Source organism: Cydia amplana, chromosome 12 (genome assembly GCF_948474715.1).
Source record: "Cydia amplana chromosome 12, ilCydAmpl1.1, whole genome shotgun sequence".
In the NCBI taxonomy this organism is placed as follows: Eukaryota; Metazoa; Arthropoda; class Insecta; order Lepidoptera; family Tortricidae; genus Cydia; species Cydia amplana.
Genome location: NC_086080.1, coordinates 7,196,667 through 7,222,222, shown reverse-complemented (window position 1 = coordinate 7,222,222; position 25,556 = coordinate 7,196,667). Strand labels below are relative to the sequence as shown.

The 25,556-nt window shown below is 39.1% G+C and overlaps 3 protein-coding genes across 3 annotated transcripts in view; 2 read left to right on the top strand and 1 right to left on the bottom strand.

Annotated features, from left to right (window-relative positions):
* The window catches only part of LOC134652897 (ESF1 homolog), a 273,742-nt gene that overhangs the window by 155,305 nt on the left and 92,881 nt on the right, over positions 1-25,556 (bottom strand). The window lies entirely within an intron of this gene.
* LOC134652717 (luciferin 4-monooxygenase-like) lies at positions 7,869-15,492 on the top strand. Its single transcript, XM_063507879.1, has 11 exons — positions 7,869-7,898; positions 8,340-8,547; positions 8,761-8,950; positions 9,265-9,408; positions 9,767-9,914; positions 11,193-11,327; positions 11,626-11,757; positions 12,223-12,303; positions 12,534-12,680; positions 13,179-13,344; positions 15,329-15,492. Exons 1-11 carry the CDS (start codon positions 7,869-7,871, stop codon positions 15,490-15,492), a joined length of 1,545 nt encoding a protein of 514 aa, XP_063363949.1.
* Positions 20,034-21,803, top strand: LOC134652581 (protein hairy-like). The gene is made up of 4 exons (XM_063507747.1): positions 20,034-20,129; positions 20,609-20,704; positions 20,818-21,097; positions 21,547-21,803. The coding sequence occupies exons 1-4, from the start codon at positions 20,064-20,066 to the stop codon at positions 21,801-21,803; spliced, it is 699 nt and encodes a 232-aa protein (XP_063363817.1). The 5' UTR covers positions 20,034-20,063.

Below are 25,556 nucleotides of genomic sequence, written 5' to 3'. Positions count from 1 at the left end.
TCTTAAAATCACCATTGAATGGTGCTGTCTTTATTTTTTTGACTTATGGGTCTGAAATAAAATCACAATGTCAAAACATTTATACCTAGACCGCTAACGAGTACCTAATATTACACAAATAATCCACAGTCGCTTTCGTAAAAACTAGCGCCTACGCCAATTAGGATTAGTTGTCAAGCGGACCCCAGGCTCCCATGAGCCGTGGCAAAAATGCCGGAATAACGCGAGGAAGATGATGAGTTTTCTTATTATTCCCTTGCCCAGGCCCATTAACATGCGACAGTGCTATCTCATTTACTCCGATACAATTAGACAGTGTGCGCGTTTTAGGTATTGACAGCCTCCTAAGACTGCGTCGACCGTCCAGTGGCGCCCTCATTAGGGAATTGTGTTTTATAATAAACCAATTCATGTCTGTATACATATTAACTTGTTCGTCAACTTTTGGTCTATGTCACATAGTTTAGTTTCATAGTACGAAGTACTATTTAGTAAGTTTCGGCCCGGCCGAAAGGTTCGGCCGTTTTATGGCCGAAACCGAAACTACGGCCGAAACATGATTTTTTGGCCGAAACTGGCCGAAACCGAAACCGAATCTTCGGTCGGACACTACTTGAAATCCCTAATCCTATTTTATTGCTGTGAAAGTAGGAGATACATATATTATAAATGTACACAGTCGCAGCTTGTGGTGCTTTAAGTCAAAAAAATATATTTAATGTTAGCCACGTCATCCGATGTTTAGATAAATGTAAGTTACTCGGTATGAGTTCATGACATTTACAATGATTGGGACGAAATTACCAAGAATTGGGTAAAATTGCGTCGTCAACAGAAGCTTTATCATTCTCACTGACTTCAGGACGATTCTAACGAGTTCAAACTGAATGAGGTAGCGTTGTTTTATTACAGAGTCCTTATGACCAACTTTAGTCTCCATCTTCAGACCGGATTATGTCGTAGCTCTTATGTCAGCGAATTAAGAACCATGGGACATATTTTTGAGTAGGTTGTATGCACCCATATTTTTACACTTGACTGTACAATACTGTAGTCAGATGGTCTGTTCAACGTTAACTTATAAGGTAAATTAAAAATTACCTGTCGGCACCCCTCCAACGGTAGGCACCTTCACCTTCAACCATAACGCGAAATTCCGACTCTCCCAATAAACTAAGTGTACTTTTAAGTGTTAACCATTCGATGGTCTTGGGTCGTCCCATTCGTTTTTCGTCAAGTTCTTAAATTAGTCCTATTCTGCTTTCGTCACCCATTGAAAGCCACCGACGATTGTGACGAATGTAGAATGGGTGACGAAAGCAGAATAGGACTAATTTAAGAACTTGACGAAAAACGAATGGGACGACCCAAGACGATACCGATGGTGTACTCTACTGTTTAAATGGAATGGCAATCATGTGTTGGATGTATAAACCTAGCGGGCTGTGATTTTAATGAGACTAAGGAAAGGAATTGTACCTATATAAATAGGTATTGTCAATTGGTATTAAACGTGTTGCTATTATTAAAAATACAATAAAAAATAATCAAAGACAATACGAGTTTTAAACATCGTGTATTCAACAACCAAAATGTCAAACCAAATGTTTTGATTCAAATATAAAACCAGTTTTCGGCTTAACGTATTTATTAGTATGATATGATGAAGCGGTTCTTTATCAATGAACCACTATTGGTAGAGGGTCAGTTCACTTTTCTTACCGTTACCCTGCCCGAAAGCAATGATGATTGATGACTTCTTTTTCAATAATGATTATTGAATTCTTTAACCTTTTGAACGCCAAACGGCGCATCCATTTGCCGTGCCACTGACGCCACGGGGGTAAAATTTAGTTTTGTGAATAAATAATGCCAACCTAAAAGTGGGATGTTTTTCAGTAGATTTTCATCAAAAAAAGATCGACGTCAAATGCCGTCTTTGGCGTCGTTGTCACGATTTTGCGTTGACGTCAATTGCCGTCTGTGGCGTTCAAAAGGTTAAGAAATCAGGCTAACATATTCTTCATTACCTAATTAAGGTGCATGCGTAATCCTTAGTTTAAAAAATAATGTATTTATGTTACCTATAGTAGGTAGTCAATTGTTCCTAGCATTATTAGCATTCCTTAGCGCCAATTTTGCACCAAGTGCTAGTGCATAGTGTTATTCTAACTGATCTATCAAATTTTAAAATTATTTGGAGCCATGACATGTAACTTTTTTTTACTTTAAAATCCTAATTATAGGAACACTCAGCAGCAGAAGTTGCTAAGCGGGCAAGGTGTTCAAAATTACCTCGACGCGCTCTTATTCTCTTAACAAGAATGTCGCGTCAAGATCATTTTGAACACCTCGCCCGCTTAGCAACTAATATTGCTGCTGACTATACTCGTCAGAACGAGTGGTTAAAAGCATCTACATACGAAAATAATTCCTCATTCCTGTTCTTCATATGACATCTACCTGTACCCTTTGAACGCCACGCCTGTCGTAAAATGCGGCGCGTCATCGTGAACCTTATCTGAATGCACGAAGGTTGATATTGGGCTGTAGCCGCGCGCGTCAGTTGATATCTTTGGCGGTCGAAGGGTTAAGGACCCAGTGGTTATCACCAAATTAAACGTATTTAGTATTTATGCAACTACTAAAAAATCTAACAATTCCACAGTGCTATAGTTTTAATAAACAGTAAAAGACGAGATCAAGACACAAGATTATAAATTTACTATTCTTCAAATACATCGTCATATTGTTTTAAGGCAAAACGCTCTTAGTTAAGTAATATCATTCCAATTATAAATGTAATACACTAAATATGAATGCATTAAGATTATACAATTTGCGGTATGTTTTAGTGAGATGCTTCGTAGATCAGTATTCATATGTGATTTTGTTACAGGCATGTATGAAATATATTTTATAAACATGTTAATATTGTTTTTCTTTTTTGCGCTCAAGTTATGAAAAGAATATACTTAAAAGTCATATTTTTAATAAGCTAGAGTAAATTGACGAGGCATAGAATTTATTAAAATATAGACAGAAATGCTTTTTCACGTAGGTATCTTCATTTATGAGGTAGTCGCAAAATAATTAGAACATTTGAAGAGTCGCACAACTAGTACATTTGTGAAATTCCGACCCCTTAACGTGACTGGCGATGTCGCGCCTGTCACGTTGAGGTTGTCACGTTGTGTTGTTGTGTGTTGTTGTTGTTGCGCGTGGCTGGACATAATGAAGTCGCACGCGACAATGCAAGTCATACTAGGGGGTTGGTTTAACTGACACGCGTACGTCAATTTCCTTTAATTAATAATACATTTATACATACATGTATTTATACCAATACTATGTTTATAACTAGGCTTGTCAATGTTAACAATTTTATTTTTGTATTTCTTTTATTTATGGATTTAAGAATCTCTCACATTTCAATTACAAGTGTTACGCATTACATTCATTAATATCATAAGTAATCAAAAAATAAGTTGCTGTGATTATTCATCTCTTAATTTCATCTAGGAAATCTAGGCAATATATTTACTAGAAAAAGTGTATTTTTATATTTACATAAATATTTTTTCCTAAAAAAATGTGTTATTATTCGCTGTCACCAACATTTTAAACCAAAACAAAGTTAGTAATTTTGAGTTGCCGCGAACGGGTCTTATTATGAAACACTTTAGTTTTTTGCGGGTCTAACTTAAAACTGGGGAGAAAATTATATGTTACGCACCAAGGGCGCGACGGTCAGCTGCAAACTTTAACACTAGAGGCGTTGGAACTTATAAAAAAAAGTATCTTTTTTACAACTTATCTCAAAGGTAGAAGGTTCAAAGTTGTGTACATGTTTGTGGACGACTGTAATTGTCGGGTGTGAGCGGCCTCGTCAATGCTAATATTTGTTTTCGCCCCGGAGTGATTTTTCGCCGAGTTTAACGAGGTGTGGTATAATTATGAAGATGACCGATTACGACAGCTGCGAGCGACATACCTGGGTTGGGTTTGTTGTAATTTGGCTGTCTGAATGATCGTGCAGGAAGCTGTAACACAAAATATGAATAATGTGATCCGCTCGCTCGCTCCGCTCGCCTGGTGGTTTGGAGTGAAAATTGGCTTCATAGACATAGAAACATTAGAAACCGAAGTTTATATGTATTTTTTTCATTTAACCTTTTCCACGCCGTGTCAAACACAAGCTGTCACTCAGGCGCCACATCATTGAAGTGTCAAAACTGAAGTTGAACTTTATGTATATGCACGTCGGTCGATGTTGCTCTGTGGTCTGTGACCGATTAATCGGTCTTTGGCGTTGAACATACGGTGCGGATATATCGGTCATTGGCGTCCAAAAGGTTAAATTATGGCCTTTGCCCAGCATAGTTTCTTGCCTTATCTTCAAATCAGCCTAAAATTTAAACTTTAGTTTCTCTTTTGTGTCTATGAGAGCCAATTTTCAGCCCACAGTGCTGTGTCAGTGTGTGAATGGCCTTAGAACCACACAGAGGAGTACTTTTTTCACAGGTTGCGCAAACGCGGGTGAAATGTTTGGACAAACCTACAAACCTCAAACTAGGTATGATAATAAAAATAAAAACTGGCCAAACGATAGCTGGACTTAAGGGAAAAAAAACATACAAATTTTGTGATGATGTGGAACCCTCAGAGCGCGAACCCTACTTGGCCGGCTTTTGGTCGGTAAGTGAGGCGCAGGTAGATTTTTGCGTTCGTGTGCCCAATATGATTAAGACGCCCCTAAAAAAAACAACCGACGCGCGACGGTCTTATCAATAAGAAGGGATTTGTCTTATATTATTCTGCATATCATAATTACAACAATGTTTTGATCAGTCTGTAGCAACGCAATCTACATAACGACTTTAGGCCGCATGTACATTTTTCCATTATACCTAAGATATAGATATATCATTGGCCTTAGCGTCTATTGCAGACGATTTATGGTGTCAAACCGGAGAAATATCCTATCACACCGCCTGGGACGGAATTAAGGAAATGCAGAGATGCCCAGCACCTGCATTACCCTCTCGGCTTCACTGTCTTATCCCACAGGAAAGGCGAGCCAATACGTGTGGAGACAGGTCCGCTGCAGGAATCTGCCGCTTATTTCAGGTTGGACCCTACTCGCGCCTTACGGAAACTCCATTCCGGGTTTTATTTTGGAGTATCCTTCTCCTAGATGGATTACAAACCAATGCTAAGAGGACCATCTCCCCTGTAACGAAATACCTTCTTGCTTCGTTTGTGGACTTAGTCGCCTCGTACGACACTCTTATCCTATGTGAGGGTTGGCGCTATTCTAAAGCCGGCCACCACACGGCAAATATAGATATAGGTAGCTATCTATATACCTATCATGGAAAGATTGTGCCAGACGCCAGACTGACCAAGCAAAAATTTTTTTGCAAGTTAAAAGATAAATAATTACATCTACCTACCTAAATTTAACCGATCAGGATCAAGGAGCCGCAGTTTTTTTAATATTTTAACTGTTTCGGGTCGTAAACTGCACGCCTAAAAATATAAAAAACAGAACCTTTCCGCGACGTCATAAAAAAAACAAATAAACGAACGGATTTTTAACAATGGCGAAGTTATTGGCGATGGCGAACCCTTGCAATTAAGTGTCGTTATATACAAAGTATTTCGCCGGCCCTGACGCGTGTTTGCTAAACATTCGGCCGTTGTTCTTTTGTAAATTTTTGTGAAGTTAACCGGTCATTTTACTGTTTAAAAACGATGCTGCGGGCGCTGTGATAATATTTAAGAAAAGGTTTACGACCAAAGGGCGCAAGCGAAACTATTATGTACTTATACTAAAGCTTCGCGGCCAAAGTTTTTATGGCAGGGCTATTAAACATTTTTTTTTCAGTTAACAATAGTAAGTAGATACTACGAGTAATTGCATCAAGGAGAAATGGCAATGTGAAGCCTGGACGCCCCATGGCTCTTAGTAATTTATCGTCTAAGTAATAGATTGTTTACAAATATTATGTAGCATCATTATGTGATAATCGACAGAGCCTGAGGGGCATTGCTTTGCTTAATCAGGAGTGCATGTTAGGTTAGGTTAGTTATTCTAGCTCTCCAAAGCTACTTACGGCCCGCGAGCCCTTCTAATTTCATTCGACGTGCATGGAAAGAAGCAACATAACAATTTACCTATCTACCTAATATCTATAAGCGAAAATTGTAGCTAAAGTTATCGCTTTCTTATTTACCCAGTTATCTATCTAAACTTAGTGTTTTTTGACATCAACGACACTCAGCTCTACCGCGGAGGTCCACGCACAAATTAAACCATAATCAGCTAGAACCCAGATTTCGTTACGTACAAATACATAGGTACATTGTTAAATACCTCCATGCCTCAACTAGCGGCTTTTTAGAAAAGCAATTACTTACGGTGTTGTCGGTTTCAGTAGCAATAAACTTGCGTGGCAACAAAGGGTTTCCCGGCTTGTTCCTTCCTGGAACTACACAAACATATTAAAACTTCACACAAACAATAGGTATAGTCTTCGCGGTACTAAGACACCGCAACGAATTTCGTGTTGGTAAAAAGGACTTAACTCCCATGAAGTTCCTAAGGAGTAAATACGTTTCGACGAGGCATGGATCCAGTAATTCCAGTATCGAATGCTTTGTGGTCGTACCGCACGAATTACCAATACTTATTTAGTGGTTGCTAAGTGAATATTATATTAGTGAATATTAAGAAGGGACAATAAGCTGGACCACGGTTCGCAACCCTAAAGTTTATGATGTTTTAATTTAGAGAAGAATTTGTTGAAGCCGAGAATATTATAGAGTTAATTACTATATTTATAAATATATATTAAACATAATGGGATTCAATCATGGCCGACATAAAACATTTTAATTCGGCAATAAGCCCAACGTCGACGTAAGTCGTGTACCTAACGGTTGTAAAACATATATTCAAGTTAAAAAAGTACACGTACTGTATTGAAAACTTTTCTATATATGCAAATATTATAGCATAGCCACAAAAACACAAACACAGGATGCTTATCCTTATAAACAATATCACCTAACGGTTCCTGTTCCTACGAGTCAGAAAAAAAACAAATGCCAGTCGCTCTACTTTAAGCTCATAAAAAATTAGTAAAATAGAGCAGTTCATTGGTCGTTTTTTTGTGAGGACGGGAGGCGAACATTAGGTATTTTGCGTAGTTATATATAAAAAAAATGGGCCCGTTAGCATAATTGTAACAGTTTTTGTAGTAAAATATTATAGAAGGCCGTTGAGTTCTAAGAAATATGTTTTAGAACGGGACTCTACAAATGGGACTGTAAGCCATCTTAGATCTTTGGCGTGTCTTTCCTAATTTCACAATGCCGCGTCACGCGCACCGCACAATACATACTTATAATATATGTATATAGGAATTGATGGATTTGCTTTTGTAGGCATGATCAAAAGTTGGGAAATAGCACTCTATCAACTCTATGTTTTTCATAAAATACATAGGTAAGTTCAGGTATGACAAGGTCATAGGATGATAATACTATTACTTATTCTGTGTCATAGGTATAATTTTACGCGGTGTGCCTGCACTAAACACTATCAAGTAATACCTATTAGCCTTTGAGTTTTATCTCATTAGTTAGGTACCTAATAACCGCAACATTAAGATAAAAGATAACACGAAATATCTGCAATATATTGTTATTGGTAACAATTAATTATATTTAGGTATAGGTAATGTAATAAGATACGGCAGTTGGTAATAGGTCTCCGGAAGGATAAGATCGTTTTGATAATGGCGGGTGATCTAATACAGGCTAAGAACGACAACCATGTCGGCCATTTCTTTGTAAACTATATGAAGAAAAATCCGGAGTACATTTGTCAGGTAAGTAAACAAGTATGTGTTTCTAGTTGCACGCTAGAAAATGACCAATGCTGCACACGCGTTTCATACGACGTCGTATAAAACGCGTGTGCAATGTGCACACATGTGCATTGGTCATTACACACATCGGCTTTCTTATTGCGTGCTCGCTTACAGTCGCGCGCACAATATCGCCTCGTGTGTAATGACCAACGTAGCACACCTGTATCACAATATGACAATGTACTATGGATGTGACATAAGACCGAATAAATAGAATTTACTGCAAGCGAAGCGATATTTTTAACTGATAGCAACATAGTTTGCTGCGCCATTTTGTTCTACCCAGCAAACTATGTTGCTATCAGTTAAAAATATCGTTTCGTTTGCGGTAAATTCTATTTATAAATCCGGTCTTATGTCACATCCGATCTTAGGCGACCCTACCTAATGAACGAACAGATTGATGCAGCAACTGGCGAGCAAGAAACTAGAAAATCTGTGCTCTCCCGAACCATACGGCTCGCACAATGCTTCAGGAGACTGGGGCTGGAGCCGGGGGACGTGCTGGTGTTGGGTGGAAGTAATCATCTGGATGTCCACATCCCATACTATGCGGCTCTTCTTAACGGCCTTCCTATGGCTGGAGTTGATCCACAGTTCAAATATAGTGAGTATGTCAACTTCTATTGCTCCCCTACATTTAACGACTCTTCTCTTTCCGCACAGACTCTACTGGTAATTGATTCTCTCTTTTTTCTTATGGTGCCGTCTCCTGACGGAGGTTGGCTATCAATAGGGCTATTTTCACTTTTGACGCTGTACCTAATTGATACCTAAACTGTCTAACTTACTCTGACCACTGCTGTGTTTTTCCCTGCAGCTGAAATAAAGGAGCTTTTTAAAATAGTGAAACCGAAGGTGGCTTTTTGTCAAAATGCGATGTACGAGTACTATAGCCGAGCGGCTCAAGATTTAGGACTCGCTGTTAAGATATTTACGTTTGATGGTGAAAACTCCATGACTAAGTTCATGGACAGTTACACAGACCTCGAGCCTGAAGAGCAGTTTAAGTAAGTACCTATTGAAACTTGAAAGACTAATTACTTATTCTTTGTTTGAAAGTTAAGACAGTATTGCAGCAGGAACAGTCAGCAAAACCATTAATTCGCTTAGCACACTGCATTCATAAGTAAGTAAATATATTTGTATACGTATGCAGAAATCCTAATTAGCACACGGTGACGTGCAGTGCGTTGATATTCCACCTTAAGTAAATATATAATCTAATCTACACTAGTGAAAGACAGTGCACTGCAATTCAATGTAAATATAAGAACCGAAGAAGAAATGGTAGACGTAATAAAAACCCTGAAATGTTTTTTAGAGTCGCCGAGTTCGATGTTTCCAAAGTGTACTGCTGGCTGGTGAGCACGAGCGGCTCGACTGGGTTCCCGAAGGTCGCGGCTCTGTCGCACTCGAACGTGCTACAGAATGTGGAATTCTTCAGTCATGCAGCCCCTCCAGGGGGGTTAGTATATTATTATTTTGTGGCTGGTTGGCTAACCAGGGGGTTATGTTCGCCTTTGTACATGCATTTACTGTCTCTTTGTGTTATTTGCTTGTTTTGTGCAATGCTACTACTGTAATTTCGTCATTTAACTAATATACCTTCTTTTTATTACCTACCTCATCCCTCTAAACTTTCTAATAAAGGTGATCAAAATGTTGAACTGTGTTCAATCAGCATCGAATTAGTAACGGCCAAAGTGACCAAAGCTACGTAACACAGATTTGTTTCCATAGAAATAAGGTTGAGATTCCGATATATCTGGCTACTATGACCGTCACTGTTTTATTTGTACTCTTTGAGTGTCATCTTCCAACAGTGAGCAAAGAACAGCCATGAACCTTTCATCCATCCAGTGGGTGACGGCGTGCTACAACGTGCTGCTGATGCCCATACACCACATCAAACTGCAGACCTCTGCCGCCTGCACCACTGGACACGTCATTGATCTCATCAACAAGTACAAGGTAGGTTATCTCCAACATCAGGGAGCGGAGAACCGGTTTGACGACCGGTCTGGCCTGTGAAGCCGCGGTCCTGGGTTCGAATCCCGGTAAGGGCATTTATTTGTGCGATGAGCACAGATACTTGTTCCTGAGTCATGGTTGTTTTCTATGTATTTAAGTATTTGTATATTATATATATCGTTGTCTGAGTACCCACAACACAAGCTTTCTTGAGCTTACCGTGGGGCTTAGTCAATTTGTGTAATAATGTTCTATAAGAAAAAAAGAAAAAAGAAAAGAAAAAGAAAGAACAGCCATGAACCTGTCATCCATCCAGTGGGTGTCGCCGTGTTACAACATGCTGCTGATGTCCATACAGTATACACCACATCAAACTGCAGACCTCGGCTCCCATCACTACCTACTGAACATGTCATTTATCTCATCAATAATAAGTCTGTACAAAGTAGGTACAGTTGGCTGTAGAGATTAGTTGACCCTAATCAGCTTAATCTAGTATTATTGAACCTTGCACCCCTCATAAAATGATAAAAAATTACATGTACCTACTTAGATTCAGATAAATTGAGTCGAGATAAGTGGCGGGACTGTCGGGGCATGTTACTAAGCACTTTCAAGATAAGTGTTAATATTTCTACCAACCGGTCTATAGTCAGTGTTGGCCGAAAGTTAATGCGAATTGAAAATGTTGGCCATTAACCATTATAAATTGAACCTTAAACCGTATCGGACGATTATAGTTTACGATTCAATTTATAATGGTTAATGGCCAGCATTTTCAATTTGCATTAACTTTCGGCCAACACTGTCTATAGTCTACGTCTACCATATATCTAAATTTGAACAGTCAGAAAGTCAGTCAACACTACAAGTTAATTTGTTCGTCCAGGGGTCGGCAACGAGCCGCATTTTTATCTTTAGACCTCTACACTTCTTCAAGACACCCAAACAATTAACACTTAAAAGAGAACTTTTAAATTAACTTTTGTGGCTTCGACAGTCCAAAACCATTCGGAAGTAACAAAATATGCGCCTGTATTTGATCGAACGGTTAAAGGCAAAGCGGAGCATGAAACGCTTTTGCTTGTATTTTTGTTGGCAGCTCACTAAAGCTGAACGATTTTGACACCCGGTTGCTGTATATGTCATTCAAGATATGAGAGTGTCATTAATAATTTCTATGGCAAAGTCGCGGGTGATAAAAAATAAAAGTAGGTACGTGTAACCATCGTGTACATTGATTATATACTTATATATGATATATGATGTTTTTTCTAGCCGGTGGGGACTGTCACAACGGCAACACTGTTGGCGCCCATCCTGCATCACGAAAAGCATTGCGATCTCACTTGCTTCGACGTCATTAAAGTTGGCGGTTCCAAGATTCATGTGGAGTTCCTCAACGCTTTACGGGTAAGTGTCGCTGACGTGACGATGTGTTAATACTTACAATGTGAAAGTAGTTTACCTAACTACCTTTAGTTCATTAGGTACCTACCTAAAGGTAAATTGCTTCCAACAGTTGTTTTAACAATTTAAGTGTTTGACACCATTACCTAATGCTATATTATATTTGATACCTACTCTTTATAAGTCTACGTCTGCCAAGAAAATGGAGTGCAATGTTTTCAGGGTTCATGTCAATACATGTTAGGTATGTAGGTACCTATGCGAGTTTTTTTTAAGTCTTAAAATATTCTAATTCTTTCAGGCCCGGGTGCGAAAAGATACTAAGTTAATCGTGGGTTATGGAATGACCGAATGCGGAGGAACAGTATTTAAGCCCTGCCCCGACGGACCTTTCGGCAACCTTGGAGTAGAATATCCACTATATGAAGTAAAGGTCTGTTTACGACTCATTCTCTCGACGATTCATTCTATTCTGACAAATAAATACATTTCGTTAATGCAACATGTTGTTAATGTTGGAAATGTTGTTAATGGTTGACGATAGAGGTGCAAAGGGCCTTCTCAAGCGCGCGCCACGCCTTCCTATCTTGTACGACCCTTTTGGCCTCGCTGATTTTCGCCAAGAGTGTAGGTACAGGGCTATACCGCGAATATTGAATTTCGCAAATTGCGGGCATCTTTAGCTGTCACTCTGATTACGCCTTCATTGGAGTAAAAGAGAAAGATCCCCGCAATTTGCGAATGTCGGGTTTCGCGGACGCCCGGAGCCACTACGGCTTCCGTCCAGCGGATTGCAACCGAAAGCGATGGTTGCGTTGTTCTTTTCTCCTCTACGAATCCTAGGTATACCTGTACACCATTAGACATCGTACTAACATCACTAATTGATTATTTTCAGATAGTTGATCCAGAAACAGAAAAACTTATTTTAGAACCCAATGTGGCAGGAGAACTTCGAGTCAAAGGCCCTAGGATGGAGGTAAGTACAGATATACTTAGGGCTTATACAGATCTCACCGGTATCGCAATTTCAATTGATCAATCGACGTAATACGCTGCACCTCAGTAGCCGGCAATGTACCGCAAATTGCATGCAATTGGGTATCGGTGAAGTCTGTAAAGGGCCTATAAGCTATTACCTCCATGACGTGTATCTTTAGTTATAAATAACCAAGGTAGAGTATTTATGATTTTATTTTTTTCTTTCAGTGTTACTACAATAATCCAAAAGCAACAGCGGAAGCATTCGCAGAAGATGGCTTCTTGAAAACAGGAGATCTTGTGTATAGGGATGAAAACAACTATTACTTCTTTGTAGATAGAATAAAAATGCTACTGAAATATAGAAACTATCAAGTAAGCTACAGTTGGACATGGACATGGAAAAACCATATATCTAGTCTTTCTTTATCAGCTTTAACTAGCACAACTCTTTAAAATATACAGCTAGAAAAAACAATAATCGCTTAGTAACGATCTTTTCCAGCAACTCTTTAAGTAGCGTAATCAGAAAATATAGATAATCGAAAAGAGTTAGGTGTTGCAAAATGGAAACACCTCTTATGAAGGTACCATTTATAAAACTATGCTAATAGAATCCCAGCGAAATCGCGTTACAACATTGTGTTTTATTGTTGAATAATTTTACGGTTTAGACTCACTTCACTCGCGCGACATGTTTCGGAGATCCTAGGTCTCCTTTCTCAAGTACTATAACAGTACGAGCAGCGTTCACGACGGCCGTGTATCCAGTACTATGTATGTCGCGTGCAATGTTAGTATGTCTCGCAACAGTTTAAATTCGATTGTGTTTTATTGTGTTGAACGTTGATAATTAAAAAGTTATGTTTTCAGGTTATTCCTCCAGAGATAGAAGGCGTGATCCTGACGCACCCGGACGTACAAGACGTGTGTGTTACTGGTGTACCGCACTTTGAGGATGGAGAGCGTGTGGCGGCGTGCGTCGTGCGGCGTCCAGGGTCCACCGTGTCCGCTCAGGATATCAAAGATCTCGTTGCGAGTTAGTATACTCGTATAGTTTGTAGCTTTCTAATAGACCCCGAAGGCTAATCCTATTGTCTATTGTTAAGAAAAACCGCTCGTGCCACGTGCCACAACCACCTGCATAAAAAATCGGTACTTCGGTTACTGAGTGCCGGCGAGTCGAACGCTACAGAACCAGTCTAAAATGTGTCATCGAGATGCGTAACAAAGGCGCGTTATCGGAGAGCGCACCTACACTGGTTTTTTGAGCGTTGGACTAGCCCGCGCTCAGGTGCCAAATAGAATAATTAGGACCCTTTTTTGCAGGTAAGTAGCATGTGCGATTTTACTGAACAATAGACAATAGGATAAGCCTTCGGGGTCTACTAGAAAGCTACAAACTATACCCACAGAACATTATTAAAGAGGTTAGAATGGCTATCGCGCGCAGTTAGTATCGGAACCAATGTCGCCGCGCGTTCCACTCCACATTTACTAACACTCGCGCAACGGTAGTAAAAACTTGTGTGCCTGGTGAATGGATACGCCTCCTTTAGACAGATTTGATTTGATTGTGGCGCAAAAAGGCATGTTTAGAGCATGTTTAGAGTAGCATGCGAGCGTTTGTTCAAAACCGGCGGCGACACGTACCCTGCTCGCATCGCCATTCTAACTTGTTCTGTGCTCGTACCTTATCTTATAGCAATGATCTTGACGTACAAGACAAAAGCCAATTTAGACCAGAATACTAGTCTAACAGTGACTAAGATCATTGACATGGCATTCATTTTCATTTCTGAATTTCAGACGGCCGCACCGGACCGCGACCTTGGTGCGGTCAAAATGTCTCATTCTCGCTCTCATAGCCAATTTAGACTCTCGCGCGAGCCACGAGACGAGCCGCGAGCCGCGCCACGAGACGCGAGTGTAAGCGGTGGGCTCGCGGCTCGTCTCGTGGCTCGCAAGCTCGTCGAGCTAATATAATTTAAACACTAACGGCATGGCATAAGGTTTATAATCGAATGACAAGCCGAACGCGAGTGTAAGCGGTGGACTCGCGTCTCGTGGCGCGGCTCGCGGCTCGTCTCGTGGCTCGCGCGAGAGTCTTAGTCGATTTAGACTCTCGCGCGAGCCACGAGACGAGCCGCGAGCCGAGCCACGAGACGAGAGTGTAAGCGGTGGGCTCGCGGCTCGTCTCGTGGCTCGCAAGCTCATCGAGCTAATATAATTTAAACACTAACGGCACGGCATAAGGTTTATAACCGAATGACAAGCCGAACGCGAGTGTAAACGGTGGACTCGCGTCTCGTGGCGCGGCTCGCGGCTCGTCTCGTGGCTCGCGCGAGAGTCTAAACCGAGTGTAAAAATTGGCTATCACGTAGGTATAGCTGCATGCTTAACGGACGTACGGCGGACCACTTTTACACACGATCGAACGTGCGCCGGACCGCACCAAAACCACCAAGGTAGCGGTCCAGTGCGGTCGTCTGTAAACACTATTATGTTATTTATTGCAAGAAATGTTTACAAAGTTAACTTAAGTTAACTTCGAGGACGATGTTACTTCTTTGCACTTGACAAAGTGACCTGGCTTAGGTAATCCACCTTTGTATAGTACTTACTTATTGTTAGTACTATTACCGTCGTTCACATCTCTGTTAACTAACAATTCGTATAAATACCTACTATAATAAAGAGTGTTGCTGTAAGTATGTAAGTAAGGATGAAGAACAAGACCAGACAATTCTTAGGCCTGTTACACACTATCGCACCGCACCGCGACCTTGGTGCGTCGCACCCATAAACGAGAGCGAGAAGAAGATATCTCTTTCTAGCTCTGACTTATGGGTGTGACGCACCAAAGACGCGGGTGCGGTGCGATAGTGTGTTACGACTATTAAAGCTACTAAGCTCCAAAATATTTCTGTCGAGGCATCGCCTTAAACTAAAGAGTTGTGTAAAGGCAAGATTAGCTAGGTATACCTACCTACTCGTAATGTAAACATTTGTTTTTATTTCAGGTCAAATGTCTGTTCATAAGCAGTTGTACGGAGGTGTCGTGTTTGTCGACGAGCTGCCCTTAACATCTACTGGAAAAATTCGTCGTGTTAAAGTCAAAGAAATTGTAAAAAATTCTGAAAGAGAATTAATACACACGACTAGCATTAAATCAATCGGTCGGTAGATCTACTTAAATGACATGTAATATTACGTTACGAATTTGTGCAACATTATAAGTATGTATTTACAAACTCAAGATATACCTACACTTATTTTTATTGCTAATTTAATCCCTCTTCAGTATTCACCCATGAAGTCCCGGAATCAGGTATTTGTTTTTTATAAGCATGAATGCTTAGTAAAATAATAATGTTTCTACCCACCAACTTAATATCGTCTGAAAAAAAATACGGGATATGTTCATTACCCGACTCTAAAAAAATAAAAGGAGATCGCCCTATTTTAAACTCGTAAAATAGAGCAGTTCCTTTGTGTTTTTTTTCTGAATCCGTTAAGCAACAACATAACAAAGGCATTAAAAAGTGAGACTGTTGGCCAAAATACCGAAATTGTAACAGTTTTTTATAGTAAAACATTAGAAGGCCGTTAGGTTCCAAGAAATATGTTTTTGGAACGGGACTCTACAGATGGGGCGTGAGCCGTCTTAGAAGTTTTTTAGAAACCATGACGGTGGCAAACAAGTTTACGATTGCAATCCCAGAACTCCAGAAGTGTCACGACTGCTTTGTCCAACTAACTTACCTATGTAGGCATAGGTATATTGCCGGGCCGTATGCTTGTTTGCCACCGATGTGGTATAAAAACAATATGGAGTCATTATTGCGCTCCTAAATTAAGTGCCAGTGCTGCTACTCCATTAGGAAGCAGCGCGACTGCTTTGAAGTGTCGGCGGTAGACGCAAGCATTATGCGCAGTGTCAACCATTGACATAGATATCTTAGGGACTGGCTTTACGGGCAATAATATTGAGGCATGTCAGGGGCCAGTACAGCGGTGTGAAATCGCTACAACGCGATTGGTTGATAAGTTCGGATCACGCGCGCGATTGGTTGACGAGTTCGCATTACGCGCGCTATTGGTCGCAACTAGTCGCGTTAGACTGCACGATTGGCTGGAATTCGTGGGTAGCACCGCTGAACTAGTACGATGTTTAGTGCCCCATTAGCCCGTCCTTAGATATTATACGTCAATGGTGTCAACACGTTACGCACGGGACGGGTGACGTCAGAGGATTGAATAATAACAAGCGTGCGCCGCGGCCGCCTATTCGGCACGATATCTATATCTATATATATAAATGCACGTGTCCTGACTGATTGACTGACTGACTGACTGACTGACTCATCAACGCAGAGCCGAAACTACAAATGCTAGAAAGTTGAAATTTGGACACTAGGTTGCATTTATAAAATGTATAAGAGCTAAGAAGCGATTTTGAGAAATTCAACCCCTAAGGGGGTTAAAAAGGGGATGAAAGTTTGTATGGGGTTCAAGTTTTATTTTGAACTAGGAAATTGAAACTTCGTAAAAAGATATATTATTAAAATACACGAAAACTAATTTCAGCGTTTTTGAAAATTCATCCCCTAAGGTGGTGAAAAAGGGGTTGAAAGTTTGTATGGAGATCAAACATTTTTTTGAGCGCGGGACTTGAATCTTTGTACAAAGGCATATTATTAGAAAATAAGAAAAGTAATTTCAGCGTTTTTAAAAATTCACCCCCTAACAGGGTTGAAAAGGGGTTGAAAGATGGGATCCATTACAAATTCTTTAAAACTTCTTATAAAGGCATAACATAAGATTGCAAAATAACATTATTTTAAAGTTATTAAAATTTCAACCCCTAAGGGGGTTAAAAAGGTGATGAAAGTTTGTCTTGGGGTGCACATTTTATTTTAAGCTAGGACCTTCAAACTTTGCGAAAAGGTATTAAATTATAAAACAAGAAAACTAATTTCAGCATTTTTAAAAATTCACCCCTCAAGGTGGTGAAAAAGGGGTTGAAAGTTTGTATGGAGATCAAATATTTTTGAGAGTGCGGGACTTGAATCTTTGTATAAAGCCATTTTATTAGAACTCAAGAAAAATAATTTCAGCGTTTTTAAAAATTCATCCCCAAGGTGGTGAAAAAGGGGTTGAAAGTTTGTATGGAGATCAAATATTTTTGAGAGTGCAGGACTTGAATCTTTGTACAAAGCCATATTATTAGAACTCAAGAAAAATAATTTCAGCGTTTTTAAAAATTTATCCCCCAAGGTGGTGAAAAAGGGATTGAAAGTTTGTATGAAGATCAAATGTTTTTGAGAGTGCGGGACTTGAATCTTTGTATAAAGTCATATTATTAGAACTCAAGAAAAATACTTTCAGCGTTTTTAAAAATTCATCCCGCAAGGTGGTGAAAAATGGGTTGAAAGTTTGTATGGAGATCAAATATTTTTGAGAGTGCGGGACTTGAATCTTTGTATAAAGCCATATTATTAGAACTTAAGAAAAGTAATTTCAGAATTTTTTTAAATTCGTCCCTTAAAAGGGTTAAAAAGGGGTTGAAAGATTGTAAAGGGTTTAAATTTTATTTTAAGCTACGAATTTGTAATTTCATTAAAAGAGAAGAAAACTAATTTCAGTGTTTTTCAAAATTCATCCTTTACGGTGGTGAAAAAGGGGTTGAAAATTTGTATGGAGGTCAAACATTTTTTTAAGTACGGGACTTGAATCTTTGTATAATGACATATTTTTAGAATACAAGAAGAGTATTTTCAGCGTTTTTAAAAATTAATCCCCTAAAAGGGTCCAATAGGGGATGAAAGTTTGTATAGGGTTCAAATTTTATTTAAAGCTAGGAACTTGATTATTTCATTAAAAGAGAATAAAACTACTTTTCAGCGTTTTTTAAAATTCATCCCCTGAGGTGGTGAAAAGGGGGTTGAAAGTTTGTATGGAAATCAAATATTTTTGAGAGTGCTGGACTTGAGTCTTTGTACAAAGCCATATTATTGAATACAAGAAAAGTAATTTCAGCGTTTATAAAGATTCATCCCTGAAAACAGTTAAAAACGGTTGAAAGTTTGTATAGGGTTCAAATTTTATTTAAAATTAGGAACTTCAAGCTTCGTAAATAGGTAGTTACATACGTAGTAGGTTTTATTACATAGTGGACTTGAAAATCTTCTGGGGGTTGAGAGGGATTATATCGAGAACAATTTTATTCAGTTTGGGGCTTGAAACTTCGTAGCCAGGTTGTGAAAGACAAATCTAATAATTAAGTTGTATTAACCGTCCCTACTTCTATCTTTTGCTGCATAATGTTCTAAGCTAATGTAGAATATATAACCACCAATATACAAATCAACGCGTACGAAGTCGCGGGCAACAGCTAGTTATAATATAGGTACATAGCTATAAAGGCGAGAAATGTTTTGGAATTACTAGCACACTTGCTACAACAGCTCTTTCAAGGGTGATCATGATAAAACAATTGTACTAGTGGCTCTGTGGCCTCTGTGAGCTGTAGACCTCGCGATAAGCTAATAAAGTAAAAAATACTCACATCGTTGAGTCATTATCACAGCGAACTCACAATGGTCTTAAGTGCCATAAACCCTCTTGGCACTAAGCCCTTTATGCCAATCATCCGGACTTACAAAAGCATTATTGCCTAAGCTGAAAGGGAGACCTTCGCTAACGCTCGGTCAACTAATTTTGTACTAAGAAGAGTTAAGTCTCTTCGCGCTTATATTTTTAAAATTTGCCGCCTTTTTCTGCTGACAATGTGGATTGTGTCAGTGACGTCAGAGTATATATTAATTATATTATGTAAGTTACTTAACTACCTATAGTAATTTTAATTTATGTCTTTACTACGTATAAATATAAAGATTCATATTACCTATTCAATGCTACGAGATTACTACCTAATTATGTAGTTAGCCTGTGCTACGCCATAGTCGTAGCGAAGCCGGCTTGCAATAAAGTTATACCACAGTTTTGCCTGAATCAGGCTGATTCTCATTGCAACAAGCGACCTATTATTATGTCCTGATGGATCACACCACACGTGCCTGCTGAGATAAATGCCACTTTTGTGTAGATACTTATAGGTGGTGCTACTGGTGCTCGTGCAAAATGACTTAAAAGCGAGGTGTTTGGCAGAACAGTTTTCAGTGTTTCTTAGCTATGTAAATTGCAGCGTTTAAGTGATACAATTAGGTAGGTATGTTTGCCTCAAAAAAAAAGCAAATTTTTTCTAGAACGGCATAGGCTTAGGTATGTACCATAGGTCTACCTGAGGAGTAGGTACTAAAATTAATATTTTAAGAAGAGCGCGGTAGAACTCTTTTTGCTCGCATTTGCATAGCCTATGGCCATTAGGTCGCTTCTCTAGAGGGTCAGGTAGAAAAGCGACCTAACTGTCGCTGCCGATGTCGGGTCGCGTGCGACTTCCGACAGCACGCCGGTCGCGTGGCCGGCGGTTCGGCTTCTACCTCGGTAGCTTCCGACCCTCAGTCGCGCGCCGACATCCGTGCCAAACACACGTTGCATTGACCAGTGATAATAATACTCGTAGTTGTCAAACTTTCGATACAGTTTAGCTAAGCACATACGTTAACTGTGACAACTTGTGTTCGCGTCTTTAAGACAGTCAGTTAAAAAGTGGATAAGTTAATCTTGTCCTTAAGAAGGAGGTGTCCCTGACAGTAGGTGTTTGGCGGAAACCTTGATTTCAAGAAGCACATCATGGTGGCTGATGTTGGACAGACAGCGGTGGTACCGCAACTGGAGAAAAGGGATGATAATAGGAAGGTGAGTTTACGTGGAGAATGTGTTGGATTTCAGGATAACCAACCAACTAAAATAGTATCTTGAAAAAAGCTAAATTCATTGGCTCAATAAATTAAAATGACGTCCAATCAATAAAAGACATCAACGCGTACCTAGTTAATATGTTTCACAACTTTTTTTTGAGGAATCTACTTATCGAAATTATGCATTGATGTCCGCGAAACCAGCACTTAGCCCATTACCTACACTGTAAACCTAGTGAATCTTCGTAGTCTTGTATAATGAGAAGGCAACACGCATGTGACATCTACATACCTACAAGTTCGCACGACTATGCATATGCCTCCAATATATAATAGCTAAAAGTATCATAGAATTTTATAGCTCAAGACCACGGAAACCCATAAAAATGACTACTAGCTATTCGACTCAGCTGCACCGTATCCGTAATAACATATAAATTAATGCCTATGTCTAATGAGGATATTTATTTATTTCAGAGCAATAAGCCGATAATGGAGAAGAGGAGAAGGGCGCGAATCAATAATTGTCTCAATGAGCTGAAAGCGCTTATACTAGATGTTATGAAAAAAGACGTAAGTAGTATATGTTTTATAATATGTATATATGTATAAGCGTCTTTCTCTCTTTGGAGCCCAAATTTTTGATCCATTGTTACCCGTGATTAAAGCGAATATTTTCCTTCCAGCCAGCAAGTCACTCGAAATTAGAAAAGGCAGACATCCTCGAGATGACCGTCAAACATTTAGGCGGTTTACGTTCCAGCACACCAGACAGATTCCGCGCGGGCTACCGGCGTTGCCTGTCCGAGGTTGCCCGGTTTCCAGGGCTGGATATCGAATTAAGGAAGAGGTTGGTGAAACACTTGGAAGGATTGGCGCCGGGCGTCAGGCCTGTCAGTCCTGTCACACCCACTTCGACTTTAGATGTAGAAGATGCAGTTTTGCCGTCTACTGTTTTGATCTCTGGTAAGTTGTCTGTGTACACTCCTCCATCTCATCTAAAGCTATCCTGGAAGCATCCTAAAGAAACCCGAGTCCGATTTTGAAACATAATCCCTAATATTGCGCTGGCACATTTATAATTGTATACAAGCACTGTTATCTGACCTGCAGATTAAAATTAGTCCAACTATCTGACGACGTTTTCTTCGTACGAGGTGCCCACGTATAGCTGGTCAAGCAAATCCTGTCAGTAAAAAAAGGCGCGAAATTAAAATTTTCTATGGGACGATATCCCTTCGCGTTCGCGCCTAAATTTTTTAAATTTGCCGCCTTTTTCTACTTGACCAGCTATATTTCTATGCAGCGGCGTCAAAAATGACATGCGCTAACACATCGACAGCCTTGTCCATCATACCTGCATAAAGCTCAATATATTAACAACTATGTATTTTACTTTTTCCTCTTTTTTCCAGCCAGCCCCGGCTCAGTTCACCTAGTCCCTACACGTCTACCCAACGGCGACATCGCATTGCTTCTCCCACCCAACGTGAACGTTAACACATTAGGGTCTTTAGGAGCTGCTGTAGGGGCACCGACCCTAGTACCTTTCTCCCGAGACCCTTGTTACTCGCCTGCCAGTTCAGAGGGCTCCCCACGCCCCGCAGACCTCGCCCCTCTAGCTTTAGTTACGAGAAAAGCACTAGATGACAAACCGTGGAGGCCTTGGTGACATCCAGATGCTAAATGCATGTATACTTGGTCAACCAGATCTTGACAGTAGAAAAAGGCGGCAAATTTGAAAAATCTAGGCGCGAAGGGATATCGTCCCATAGAAAATTTGAATTTCGCGCCTTTTTTTACTGACAAGATTTGGTTGACCAGCTATATGATGTTGATTCTGTGATACTAAGAGTGCGGGAATATCGTGAATGATGTTCCTAGACAGTATTAAGAGTAGTAGTCTGGTGAGACCCAAAACTCACTAATTGCAAAAAAATAATTAAACAATAATCGACCTTGTTTTATTACTCGTACGGTTCGCTATGGATTATGAACGTGTGGTAGTTATTAGTGAGTTTTAGATGTCACCTGACGATGTCAAGACGTAAGGAAATTCTACAATAATTTGTACATTTTACTTTATCTTATTAGCACAGGCAGATAAAGTGTGCATAACTTTAAAGGAAAATGTAGGTACAATGTCATATGTCTATGAATACAAATACAAACATTAAACTTTTATTCAGTCTTCCTTATGTTAAATGTAAATGTTTTGTACGAATACTAAGTATACTAAGTGCCGTTTGCAAGGGGGAAGTGGGTCCAATTTTACTTTAGTTTTCATAAGACCCTGGCACACTATTCAATAGTATAGTAAGTAAATTATGCGATAAGTTAAAAAGCTTATTAGAGTTAATTAAGTTATTAGAGTTAGTAATTCGTGTTAACTATTAAGCAATTTTATTACGAATTTAGTCATAATCGTGATCTGACTGCAACAACTACCACTAAACATTATGGTATACCGAAAACGGTTGCTTTGAAAAATAAAAGCTAGATGTACTTAAAAAAGTGCCATAAAATAAAATAAAATTATATATTACTAATACGTGTATAATTCGAAGGACCCTATTATTTAACCCTTTTAACGCCACGCCTAACGTGCGTGACGCCATAGAGAAAACAATACATAGATTGCTCACTCCATACATTAGTTTTAGTACCAAAAAGACTATTAGCATCGAGTAGCGGAACTATCAGTACTGCTACTTGACTTGACAATAGATGTAGCACCGACCGGAAAGTCTTATGTTGTTGAGATAAGACTTTCCGGTCGGTGCTACATCTATTGTCAAGTAGCAGTACTGATAGTTCCGCTACTCGATGCTAGATGTAGACACTGAAATTAATAGTCTAACTGATGTATGGAGTGAGCACTCTTGTCTTATTATATTTCTCTATGGTGACATTGGTGACGCTGATGTAACGCGTGTAACGTGATCCTTACTGGATTCCACGAAGGTTGATACTGGGCTGTAGCAGGCGCCGCGCAATTCCTTGGTCTTTGCCGGTCAAATGGTTATAGATATAGTGCGACATAAAATAGTAGAAATAGAATAAAATGGAACTTAAACATTTCCATAATTGTTGCCATGTTTAAGCATTTTACGTCAAAAATGTCACAATTACGTAGAAAGTGGCGCCCTCAATAATTTTCTACAATTTCTTGTCGGACTATACAAGTTTACTAGTTTCAACAGACAACTTCGATACGATTGACACACGCTTACACAGATTTTAGATTTCTTACTGTACATAACTTTAGAAACATTATACATAGTGCACCAAAAATATATAGCGCTTAATGCACTTAGAAATTAGAATTTCTTTTGTTAACCTGTTAAATTTTAACTTGAAAACATTAAATTCTTGATTTATAAGCGGTTGTTTCACGTTCAATTAACCCCGGTCTTCCCTAATGAAGTCATGGTGAAATAAAACGTGCGTATTGTGTTTACTATTTATTGTACATGAACCTTTTTGTAACACCATACATATAAGCATTTCCTATACCAGCATGCACTTACACTGAGCGTCTACGAAACACGCACGTTTTGGCTCTACGGTCAATATACATTTTTAAATTGAAAACTTCTTTAGCGGCGCTGTGCACTTTTGAGGTGGGGAAAAAATGTTAAACTCGAGACAGCATAAGATGATCACGTGAACGGTCATGTGACCGTAAGACGGACACGTGACCTGATCGAAAAACTTTTACATGTAATGTCATTGAGTTTTTCTTTATTGATTTAAATGCCATCTAGTGAGTTTCGCTGTAACTGGTATTAATATAACTAGAGTACTAACAGTGATGTGCTTAGGGGTTTCAAGTAATTAACGCTAACGCTAGATGGCGTAAACCTCAATTACACATATTAGTGCATTTTGCAATAGTCATTGAATGTTCACTTCTGCTGGCACTCCCTGAGTGCAACCCGTTGTTTTTCTTAATGTTCAGTTTCACAAGGAATGTTATGCTTTTGTTATAGGGTTAAATAGTATCGTATCAGCGGCGGCTTGCTATTTTATTTAGGCCTGTAGATTAAGAGGAAACAGAAGTGGTCATTTCTCCATACAAACGTACTCGACTGTTTCCTCCGTGGGTTTTGAAGCTAGAGCAATGATTTTTTCAACACAGATTATTATTATTAATGGTCATGAAATAGGCCAGCCGATAGGAATCGGGTTCTCTTGCCTTGACACTGGTACGTCCTTTGTATATTGTGTACGATAGTAAGTGAGATACCTCGTATCTATACAAAATTCCGTAATAAGTTTCATCAAAATGTTGCGGTAAAATAGATCTTAGTCCCGAGCAACAAGGCTCATTATAGCTCAAGTTTTACCTACCATAATAGCTTATTGTAATGCGTGTTTCGAAGATGTTAACCGAACAAATACCCTACGATAAATCTAACTAACACTAATTTTATTATATTTAGTGATACTTTTTAAAAGTATACAATAATTTATATATTTAGTTCAATAACTTGTTATGAAATGAAACGAAAGCATTTCTATATTTCATAGGAATGGTATGTTAACGTGGTAGTTTTATATTATTAGAACTATAAAATGTACAGTCGGAGTCAGATTGAGTGTGCTCTATCGGCGCCGCTTAGCGCGAAGCGAACCTGATGAAGGACTTCTGAGGTGCACGAAATATGTATCTTAAAGACATTATGGTGATCATCAGGGGTCGGACAAATAGTGCGGATGACGTAAAAATGACGTAATCTTGCACACAGGATGATGTTTGAGTTTGTATTTAAACTTCCGTGTGACATCATGACATGTAGTAACAAAGTAGTATTAATGAAGTAACAAAATAATCGTAAATAAATCCATGGAATTAATAATACAGGTGGTAGAGTGATGTAGTGAATAAAATAAATTTCACGAAACTTGTTACCATAAGGTATAATTATTTGAAATTAGTTAGAACACTTAGAACAAGTCTGTGGGATCCTCAGATAAATAGGTTTAATAGTCAAAAGTGGGAACAGTAGGTAAGATTAGTAAAAATAAAAAAAGATAATTTGATGTTATTATACTTTTATAGCTAAATTTTAGCTAAATATAATCGTGAAGATACAATAGCTAAACAATAACGAAGTCAATTTATTGTTCATCTGATTGACAATGTGTCAGTCAAAGACGTACTTACTCATTTCAAGTGGCGTTATCGTTTAATAAAGAGGTTGATAAATGATAAGTGATAATTGTTTATGAAGATCAAAAATACTATTTGAAATCATCCTATAAGTGGTTTGACGTCATCCGCACTTTTTGTCCGACCCCTGGTGATCATTTTAAAAAGTCAATTTAGTTACGTTGTGACAAAAAACACACCATAATGTATAGAGTCAATTTGATGCCGACGACATTATATCTACATCTATCCGCAGGAAAAATAAAGCAT